General features: G+C 38.7%; 1 protein-coding gene across 3 annotated transcripts in view; it reads right to left on the bottom strand.

The window, feature by feature from the left end:
- Positions 1-6,070: 6,070 nt before the first annotated feature.
- LOC139415244 (inositol-tetrakisphosphate 1-kinase a) overlaps positions 6,071-11,799 on the bottom strand; it is a 62,349-nt gene continuing 56,620 nt past the window's right edge. For all 3 annotated transcript variants that reach the window (XM_071163195.1, XM_071163193.1, XM_071163196.1), the window contains one exon: positions 6,071-10,568. In XM_071163195.1, the coding sequence (XP_071019296.1) occupies positions 10,276-10,568 (293 nt within the window). In that variant the 3' untranslated portion in view covers positions 6,071-10,275. The remainder of the gene's footprint in view (positions 10,569-11,799) is intronic.

Below are 11,799 nucleotides of genomic sequence, written 5' to 3'. Positions count from 1 at the left end.
ATCCCCAGTTTACAATTGGCTCATTCATCACCCTCCTCTCCCCTGTAACTATTCCTGAGGGTGGTTGCTATAAATGAGAATGTGTTCTCAGTTACCTTACCTGGTAAAATAACAGATAAAAATATATATACACACACCCACATATATGTATACATACATGTGCCCAGGGGTAGCAAAGTTTTTATATGAACATTTATACAACACCACACTAGGGATACAGTAGTATCGATTAACACAGATGGAGATGAACAGTTCACACCGTGGGCGGGAAGCAGGAAACATGAATCATCCAAATAGCACAGTGTGTTTGACAAACGGTCAACTCTAAATCTCCAACACAGTTTTTCTTCTACAATGATTCACAGATATGTTCATATAGATTAATAATATTCAGATGTCCATATATGAAACATGTATAGAGGGAGAGGGGAACAGACAGACGGAGACAGGCAAAACTGTTCCCTCATTCACAAAGCACAGTACCTTTGTACAATGAGGGTACAAGTTTGCTTGACAGGCATCACCATAGAAACACTAACAAAAGACAATTCAGTGGTTGAAGATGTACAGACAGTATTAGCTACACTGAATCACTGTGCCACACTGCAGAAATCTAGTATTTCAGCAAAAGTGCTGTTGGACTTCACGTTCAATCTCTTATGAGACAGATGGCCTATTCAGCACTGAAGAGCTCATTGACACCATTTTGTTTCGTTTTTGTCTTTCGATTAATCACTCACCACTAAGGCGACCAATGACCATTCAGTGTCTGTTAAATGGTCCCCTAGACAACTGTGAAGAGGTCGCCTGATTGGAGCGATGGTGGCCTGTGAGGTGAGGCCCTGCCGAAGCAAGGGAGATTGTTGTACAATACATTTCTATTTGAACGTTCTGCTGAGACAAATGTTGTCATGTGCCAAAACATAACAAAAAAAACCAGAATGGTTACCTGGTGGAGAAGGGTATATAAATAAAATAAAGCAATGGGACTCTTGGACTTCAAAGAGCTTGAAGCTGCATCCCAAATGGCACCCTACTGTCACTTTGGTCAAATATTGTTTTTGTCATAAACATCTAATTGAGCATTTTGCAGTGTACAAATTATTTTAATTATGTTCTCGTCGTCCGACCAGCCATTCAAAAAACTAATGGGCTCGCAGCTAAATCTAGTTGCCTACCCTTGTTCTAGGGCCTAAAAAATATATATATATTATTTCTCTACAGAACTGTACAGTAACTGCCCATTGTGCAACAATTGGTTAAATCAACATTGTTTCTATGTCATTTTAACCAAAAAATAACAAAATGTAATGTGATGAAGTTTAATCAATGTGGAAAAATGATTGGATTTGCAAAAAATATTTTTTTCACCCAACTTTTAACCTAAATCCAATGATATGGTGACATTTTTTTGTCGATTTCACTTTTCGTTCAGGTTAGTTGACAACTCAACGTCTGTGCCCAGTAGGTGCCGTGGCTAGATTACAATATCACACTGCAATTTTCTGTGGGGAGATGGCAATAGATTCCTGGAAATAATGAGAGCTGGTCAGCTAGACAAATGAAAAAAGAGAGGGTTTAAAGTAGGATATTGACTGACACACTGTATCCTTGCCCGAGAATGATTGCTGAGCCAACAGTTTGTGTGTGTGTCTGATCTATTTCAGTCTATTCATCTCAACTTACTCTAGGAAATGCAGTCTGTTTTGTAAAACAGGGAGATGGACTAAGGTCTATATCCTGGCACAGTCTTACAGTACATTTCCTTGTGTTTTGGAGATGCCTTCTTAAAACCATTTCTTGATGAGGTTTTGCACATCTGGAGCCCTGTAGTTCAGTTTATAGGAGGTGAGTGTGCATATATATTGTTGAATGGGTTAGCCAACCCATAACCCACTGAGTATCTTAGTTGTTGCTGCCTCCATCAGGTGAAATTATTTTGTAACCTAAATCTGTACTGTTGTACTATTTTGTAAACTAAATACATTTACTGTACATTGACAATTCTCAAGTGTACATTTTTACTCTTATTTTTTGGAAGATACTTGGTTATTTGCCATGAAAACAATAAAAATAAAAAGGTCAAAAAATAGAGAGAACTGTTTAAAAAAAAGAGTAATGAGTTGAGTAGAATCCAATGACATTATTTGCTTATTCTAACATGTTACTTTTAGAAAACCTTCGACATCACTGATGTGTGTTTTGTATTGCGTGTATATTTCATGTTGTTGGTGGTGACTGACGTATTGAAAATGTCAATCCTCTGGTGTCTCAACACTGCCACTGTGTGGTATGAACACTGCCACTGTGTGGTGATTTCTGAAATGCAGAGCTTATTGATAAGAAATGTTTTTGTTGTTGTTGCTAATTTGTTAACTCTTACATTGCCAATAATTGAAAACTTTGTTGGAAGCATTTCAATTTGGACATGTCCATATACACTCAGAAGCCAGCTCATTAGGTATACCACCCCGGTCACAGAAATGGTTTGCTCCTACAGACATATAGCTTAAAGCAGGCAGACAGGCATCGAGGCATTCAGTTACCGTTCGATTGAGCATCATTGGTAAGGCAAGGACTGGTAAAACATATTACTGTATAATTGAACGTGCTGAATAGCCAACTGTGCCAGTTCTATGATATATTTCTATAGGCAATACTCTGTACATTACATCATCCGAAAGCCCTTGGTTTCGATCACAAGCACCCCAAAGTCGATATTCATATATTTAATATTTCCCTGTTTCAGGGAAATCACTCTTCAGGTCCAAAATCACAAAAACACCATTAATATATATGTAGGTAAAAATAGTGAACATATTTAACACTGTGGTGTTATTGTGCCACTCAGCACACCAACAGTGTCATCACAGGTTATGTGCAGGAGGTTGTAAGTGGAGCCTGGTTGAACCGCTACCTTCTTGGCACTTAATGTAACTCTGGGACCATATTCAAAAATAGTCTCAGAGTAGGGGGGTAGATCTAGGATACCGTCCCCTCTATCCAAATAAACTTCTTCATTATGATCTAATGGCAAAACTAATCTATATCAGATCTCCTACTCTGAAAGTATGTGTGTATACAGGCCCTGAAAAGACTGCAGTTGTATGAGCAATATGGTACTGTAGTAGCTCTACTTTGCCAGATTGGCTAGGCAAAAACTTCACCATATTTGTTGAAAAGTCCCCACTCACATCCTCAGTCTCCACCAATTACCAGTCAAACACATTTCCCAGTTCCTGCAAGGGGCAGGACTTCCTCCCCCAGCACACCTCAACTACACTCACCTGCACCCTAATCAGTGTGGCTACCTTGGACTGGAAGTTCGTGTTTGTGCTGTGCTAGTAATTTATTGTCCTTACCTTTCGAAGTTTGTTATAATCCAAGGACGCGTTATTGACTAAGTGTTTGAATCGTGTCCAAATGTTGTAATTTTTGTTAGTGATGTTTGCCATGTATTTGACCACTGCTTTTATTAGCTTGCCTAAGCTCAATCATGTAATACAGTCCTTTGTGTAGTTATGACTCCCATGTGTCAAACTAATTTATTCCTTGTTTAATAGAAAACATCTACATCCATAACCATCAAATGGCATTTGCAGCCTACAAAAGACTAACAAACCTGTTCTAAATTTTTTTTAAAAGGTCAAAAGACTACCTTCTTGTGTTCTTGCAGACATACCAATTGCGTTGCCTCCCACCCATGCTACCCATTTTTCAAATATTGGTTTACACCCCCCCCCCCCCCCCCCCCCCCCCCCCATCCCATCATCTAAACCAATCAGATGCAGAGTTGATAGAATCTGTGGCTAACCGCAGCTGCTAATGGTTAAGGTTAGCATTTGGGGTTGGATAATCTGATCCTAGATCTGTGACTAGGGGCAACTTCTACCTTAATTAAACGTCTCCCATATACAGTTGAAGTCGGAAGTTTACATACACTTTAGGTTGGAGTCATTAAAACTTGTTTTTCAACCACTCCACACATTTCTTGTTAACAAACTAGTTTTGGCAAGTTGGTTAGGTCACAAGTAATTTTTCCAACAATTGTTTAGACAGATTATTTCACTGTATTACAGTTCCAGTGGGTCAGAAGATGGCTTTGCCTTTAAAAAGCTTGGAAAATGTCAGAAAATGTCATGGCTTTAGAATCTTCTGATAGGCTAATTGACATAATTTGAGTCAATTGGAGGTGTACCTGTGGATGTATTAAGGCCAACCTCCAAACTCAGTGCCTCTTTACTTGACATTATGGGAAAATCAAAAGAAAATCAGCCAAGACCTCAGAAAAGGAATTGTGGACCTGCACAAGTCTGGTTCATCCTTGGGAGCAATTTCCAAACGCCTGAAGATACCACGTTCATCTGTACAAACAATAGTACGCAAGTATAAACACCATGGGACCACGCAGCAGTCATACCGCTCATGAAGGAGACATGTTCCCGTCTCCTAGAGATGAACGTACTTTGGTTCGAGAAGTGCAAATCAATCCCAGAACTGCAAAGGACCTTGTGAAGATGCTGGAGGAAACAGGTACAAATGTATCTATATCCACAGTAAAACGAGTCCTATATCGAAATAACCTGGAAGGTCTTTCAGCAAGGAAGAAGTCACTGCTCCAAAACCGCCATAAAAAAGCCAGACTACGGTTTGCAACTTCACATGGGGACAAAGACAGTACTTTTTGGAGAAATGTCCTCTGGTCTGATGAAACAAAAATAGAACGGTTAGCCCATAATGACCATCATTATGTTTGGAGGGAAAAGGGGGAGGCTTGCAAGCCGAAGAACACCATCCCAAACGTGAAGCATGGGGGTGGCAGCGCTTTGCTGAAGGAGGGACTGGTGCACTTCAAAATAGATTGGCATCAAGAGGATGGAAAATTATGTGGATATATTGAAGAAACATCAAGACATAAGTCAGGAAGTTAACTTGGTTGCAAATGGGTCTTCCAAATGGACAATGACCCCAAGCATACTTCCAAAGTTGTGGCAAAATGGCTTAAAGACAACAAAGTCAACGTATTGGAGTGGCCATCACAAAGCCCTGACCTGAATCCTAAAGAAAATTTGTGGGCAAACCTGAAAAAGCATGTGCGAGGAAGGAGGCCTACAAACCTGACTCAGTTACACCAGCTCTGTCAGGAGGAATGGGCCAAAATTCACCAAACTTATTGTGGGAAGCTTGTGGATGGCTACCCAAAACGTTTGACCCAAGCTAAACAATTTGAAGGCAATACCACAAAATACTAATTGAGTGTATGTAAACTTCTGACCCACTGGGAATGTGATGAAAGAAATAAAAGCTGAAATAAAATCACTACTATTCTGACATTTCACATTCTTAAAATAACGTGGTGATCCTGGCTGACCTAAAACAGGGAATTTTTACAAGGATTAAATGTCAGGAATTATGAAAAACGGAGTTTAAACATATTTGGCTAAGGTGTATGTAAATGTCCGACGTCAACTGTACCCTAATACATTATGTCCCATTTCTATACCACCACCAATTATGGCTGGGGAGAAACAAAAGTAGTATTGTGGAAAGTTGTTCCCCTTGCAACACATCTCACCAAACCATTAAAGACTTTCTGGTGTACATTTGTCTTCCTTGTTTATTATCTCCGTTTTTGTATAAATATGTCCATATTGACCATTTATACAACATACACATTTTGTTCAATAGCATACATCAGGAAAATGGTTACAAACAGTAATCTCACATTTTAAGTTGGAACTTTTAATTTCCCCATATTGATCTTTACTTGGTTCTTCTTTGATAAATGTAAGCCCCCAAAGCTAATTTAGCAAATTTGTTATAAAAATCTATAGAAATTGATCTATACTGCACTCACAGCATTTTAACAAGTAATAAAACAGCAAGGCCTAGAGTCAATCAAATCAGCCATAACCGGCAAACTGCATAGCATATCGTTGTTTTTGTTTAGGTGGTGTCACAGTGTAACAGTGTAGGAGGTGTCAAATCCGTGGCCACACCCATCCCACCGAGTTAGAAGTTCAGAATGAGAAAGTGTAGGCTATATAGAAATAATGAGTCAAATTGAAAATCATTCAACAAAATAATGATTTAATTCAGCCTAATCGAGGTGTAGATTACAACACACAAACCCGTGGAAAAATTTAACATGGCTGCATGGGATTACTACAAATGGGAGAAGGAGTATCCAAAAGCAATGTCCACGATCTGTATAACGCCGGGAGCAGCTTGCCGATTTGACAGCACCAACGCGGTTACACATCCAACTTCGCCTAAACAAAAACAATTAAGGCGGCCCTGATTAAATCTAGCCCTAAGTAGTTGACATTTATTCTGGATTTTACAGAGTAGTATACTAATTGTGTTCTGTCCTGAAAGATAAAGAATATACACAGAGTATACAATACATTAAGAACAACTGCTCTTTACATGACAGACTGACCAGGTGAAAGCTATGATCTCTTATTGATGTTAGGATGTTAGGATTTTCACCCCTTATTGAAGTTCAGATTTTCAAGCCTTGAGACAATGATTAAGTGCCTTTGAACGGTGTATGGTAGGTGCCAGGCACACTGGTCTGCGTCGAGAACTGCAAAGCTGCTGGGTTTTTCACACTCAACAGTTTCCCATGTGTATGAAGAATGGTCCACCACCTAAAAGACATCCAGCCAAGTTGACAACTGTGGGAAGTACGAGTCAACATTGACACCTTGTAGAGTCCATGTCCCCGTCAAATTAGGCTGTTCTGAGGGCAAGAGGGGAACTCAATATTAGGTGTTCTTAATGTTTTGTGCATTCAATGTATATTCACAATATACTATATAATAAATTATCATATACGTATATCAAAGATCAGACTGACACACACAAAATTAAATTAAGGCTGCTGGGTCCCCTTGCCCTCCCCTACAGGAGAGCATGACCATGTCGGCTCAGTAGGAACCTATAGACACATTTGACAAAGTCCTTGATATGCCAGAGATCCAATAGCAGGGATGGGATCACAGTAAACCAGTGGATCAAAACAAACAAATTGGAACCACTGAATTCATAAAATAAAATAAAATCTTCCTTCTCAGCACTAAAGGAAATGTTTGTGCTTGCGAGCCTGTCTTAAAGTCCTGCTCCAGTCTTTTCACCTCATTGAACACCTGATTTATTTAGGCACATCTCAAGGTGATCCAGGTACGATTATGACGTGACACAAGTGAGATGGGGGTCTTTCCTCTTCGTTCTCTATTGCTCCTTAATTGTTTCTCAAGCAGGGGGGGGTACAATGACATCAGACCACCTCCTTGAAGTTTACAGTTTACATTTTGCTCACAACATTTTTACGCTTAAGTGGGTGTACATTACTTGGGCTATTGCTTCTCAACAGGAAAAGTTCAAATATCACTGGAAGGACATCTTTATAGTATTTATGGTTGTGAAATAAATTATTGTAGTGAAAGTGACTGAAGTGGTAATGGTAGTGACTGGTTATAGTTGAAAAGCCGGTAGATGGAACGACTGATTGGACAGCCTAAACAAGTTGGTTTGGATGGTTCAAGAGTTACTATTACTGTTGGTGGGTTAAAATGCCAATTTGACATTTTTGAATTGCTATAGTTTAAACAAATTCTGAAAATGTCAGTTTTAAATGTTGTTTGTAGCTGAAATGGTTAAAGAGCAGTAGCATTTACAATGTCTACCACTGTGTTCTCATTGTTGGCATTGAATCCATGCATTTAGGCACATTTTAGCAAAGTGAAATAGTTTATAAAACCTGAATGTTTTAAAGTTGGTCTTGTAGCATAATTGGCCAAGGACCATTTTGAATAGCTAACACTATATTCCTATGGTTCTCATTGAAACCCATGTTGAATGTATGCTCATTTTAAATGGTTCTAGGTCAAAAAGTATAAATAGTATAACAAATCTGAATGCAAGCAATGTAGGTCGGGTCAGTCTGAACATCAAAGTTGGTTTGGTGTTGATAGCTTAAAAACAGCGAAAGCGATGTGTCTAGAATATTGACGCCTCGACCATCTTTTTGCCATTGAAATGCATTGTAGATCATTTTAAATATTGTTGTAGTTCAAAAGTATAAAATGCTATCAAAAAGATTCCCAACAAGGTAATTTGAGTTAGTCTGCACATTTGGAAGTTGGTTTAGTGTGAATAGCTTAAATCATTTAAGCACTATATTGAGGGGAATAAATAGAATAACTTGAAAAGGGACATTTACTGAAGTAAACCTGGTGTGCTTGCTAATATTGAATACTTATGGTTGTGAAATAGTTGTATTAATGGCAGTAGTAGGGTTTTAGTAATAATTAGTAATAGGCTGTGTTAGTTATAGTGACTTATTTTGGGGTGAAAGTTGTGGTAGTGATTTCAGTTAAGAATGTTGAAGCCCACATTCAACCATTGAAATGGATGGGGATACAACAAGCTTTATAGTTTATGAGGTAGGAATGGTAGCAAAAAGCTCTGTTGAAGCCATTTAAGTTGAGTCAGTCGGCATTTGTCAACATTGGGGTGGTAGTTGTAGCTGAAACGGATCAAGAGCAGTGGTGAAGCAACATTTTGCCTTTGAAGCAAATTTTTAAAAATGGTTCTAGTTTAAAAAGTATAAAAAGCATAAAATAAAATAGACAAGCAATCTACAGAGTCAGCATGTACAAGTCAAGGTTGGTTTGGTGTTTGTAGCTTTAACGGTTCAAGAGCAATTACGAATCCAAATACTTCCCAGGGGTGGGCAGGCATGGAGATGGGTGGGCAGGCATGGAGATGGGTGGGCATGAGGATAGGGACAACCAAGGGGTTTTGGGTATTCGGCTTCACTTTGTATAAAATTTATGCTTTAAAATAAAAAAACTTCCCATTCAAGCCTATGGAGCTTTTACGCACATGTATAACAGTTCTAGTTCAAAAATAATAAAATGGTATCAAAAAAACGTTTACAAGCAACCTATTCCAGACCAGTCTGCACGTTTTAAAGTCATAATAGCATTTCTAGTTTAAGTGGTGGAAGACTAGTTACGACCGGAATTCCATTGAAATGCATTGGGATTTATGCAAATACGATTGTAGTGTGAAAAGTATTCGTAGTATTAAAACTTATACTTTCTTTTCAAGCAACCTGAGCAGTGGCTGTCTGGACTGTCTGGACAAACCAAAGTTTGTTTTGGTGTAGGTACAGTTTTGGCACTAAAGGTTCCAGGGGAATAATAAGTATGAACAGTTCCTAAAGTTGTTTTGCTTTAAGCAAGCACACTAATATTAAGAATATGTAAGACATCTTGTGGTCTTGCCCTCAGCAAGTACATTAATGTGTAACTACCAAAATAATGGAAACACTTGAGTAAATGAGGGATACAAAGTATATTAAAAGCAAGTGTTTCCACACAGGCGTGGTTCCTGAGTTAATTATTTAATTAACATCCCATTCTGTTTAGGGTCATGTATAAAAATACTGGGTAGGCCATTATTTTGGCTACCCTAGCTATGGCCCCATAGGATGACAATGCCCCCATCCACTAGGCACGAGTGGTCACTGAATGGTTTGATGAGCATAACATTGATCTAAATCATATGCCATGGCCATCTCAGTCAACAGATCTCAACCCAATTGAACACTTATAGGATATTCTGTAGTGGCGCCTGAGAGCGTTTTCCACCACCAATAAAACACCAAATGATGGAGTTACAGACACGTGAAGAATCTATGCCAGGGCTCTCCAACCCTGTTCCCATAGAGCTACCTTCCTGTTGTAACTAACCTGATTCAGTTTATTATCCAGCTAATTACTAGAAATAGGTGTGCTAGATTAGGGTTGGAGAGAACCTACAGGACGGTAGCTCTCCAGGAACAGGGGTGGAGAACCCTGATCTATGCCAAGATGCATTGAAGCTTTTCTGACAAATGATTGACACCCTTGAAAAATATAAGCAAAAATTACAACAAAAATAAAGAGCTCTATTTTCATGCATTTCCAAAAGTGTAAGTGCCTGGAGTTCGCTAAATGGCATTGGCACTTGGATTGAAACCGGTGCTATGGTCAGATTACATTTAAAAAGATAACTTAAACACTTTTTCTGATTAACTGTATAATAGAACACAAAAATGGAGCATACAATGTAGCTCAGTAATTTACTTATTTATTTGATTGTCATTTTCTTCTCATCTTTATCAAGGGTGTCAATTTCGGACCCCACTGTATATATCTATATATATATATCTATATCTATATTACATACAACATCTTGTTCTTAACTACTAGGGGCTGGGCATTATTGCGAGGAGGCTTTGGTGGGGATGGCAGACGCACAATGTTGTTGGAAGTTGGCCGAAACTTCAGAGTCGCACCCCAGTCCTTGATTGCCTCCCCTCTTGACGCAGTCTCCCTCTACGATCCAGGTGTTGGCCTCGTTTCCCAGGAGCATGCAGGGTTTCCCACAGTCGGCCAGGGCTGCGGCGGGGAGCTGTCCCCCGACCACGCTGGTCCTCTCAAAGGCCCGCTCCTGGAGAACACTTGTGAGATGACTCAGTAGGTCGTCAAAGAACTCCGGGACTCCCTCATAACCTGAATAATAGAAAAGTTCATTTTTATAGAAATACCATTAAATAATGATTTTTTTTAAAAGATGGGCAGCAGATTTACATGTTTCATAAAAGGGCACACAAGATGCACACAAATACAGGCATTCACAAAATACATCACAACAACAAACGTAACTATGTAGAAAGGTAACTGTACATGAAGAATGTGACTTGCTTCAAGCTCTATAAAAGTATTTCTGTGGTAGTTGAAGACGTTTAAAACCTATTACTTAAGTGAAGCAGTGAAATGTAGTCAAAGTTAAATATATAAAAGATCTGGTCTGATTACTTTGATAGTCTACTACATCAACCCTTATTACTTTGGAGTTTGGTAGTAGTAGACAACTCAACCAGACATTTGAAATGACATCTGTGCCCAGTGGGAAGTTGCCCAGAAGTGCTAGTAGCAGTACATTGCAGTAATAATACATGTTTTAGATAGGTAGGCCATGGTTTAGCTATTGTTGTTCGACTAGTGAGTGTTGGGTTTGTTATATTGGGTTAGTTTAGTGTATTTGGGATGAGCTGTGCGCAATGAGATTGAGGCTGTAACCTCATAAATAGCTTGGATTTTTTACATTTTAAATTGCATATTCAACAACTTACAAAATAATTGAAGCTAAAGATGGGATTTTATTTTAGGAATAAGGCCTGTTTTTCTTTAAGCCAGGAGGTGGCTGGAATCAGCTACATTTATGCCTATACTAGACTATGGTGATATTTTATATAGGAATTTTAAATCATTGAAGGACTTTGAGGCTGATTCCTTGACCCGTCAGTCAATGTTTTTAATTAGCCGTTATAGGATTTCGTTACTCCTGTGATTTATGGTTTTTACTAGATTACTTTTTCAATGCTGTCTGTCTAATTGTGTAATGACTTGGTGCTGCCTATCTTTGCCAGAACGCTCTTGAAAAAGAGATCTCAAATCTTAAATGAGCCCTTCCTGGTTAAGGTTGAATAAACTAAGAAATCGTGCTTCCCCAGTGCTATAATTTGATTGGTAGAAGATTTCTGTTCTGATTTCAGATTTGAAAAGCAGAGAAGATTTCATACACTCTAGGATTTTGTCCAAGTTGTTGGGAAAGTGGTACAAATGTCAGTTTAGATAAGTTTAGATAAAAAGGTAGTTTGTGGTTACTAGAAGAAGTGTATCGTTTGATTGGTAGAAGATAATTATATTCCAATTTCAGATTTGAATAGCAGAGACTTTG

This window comes from Oncorhynchus clarkii, chromosome 8, assembly GCF_045791955.1.
Source record: "Oncorhynchus clarkii lewisi isolate Uvic-CL-2024 chromosome 8, UVic_Ocla_1.0, whole genome shotgun sequence".
In the NCBI taxonomy this organism is placed as follows: Eukaryota; Metazoa; Chordata; class Actinopteri; order Salmoniformes; family Salmonidae; genus Oncorhynchus; species Oncorhynchus clarkii.
This window is presented reverse-complemented; position numbering and strand designations above follow the sequence as displayed.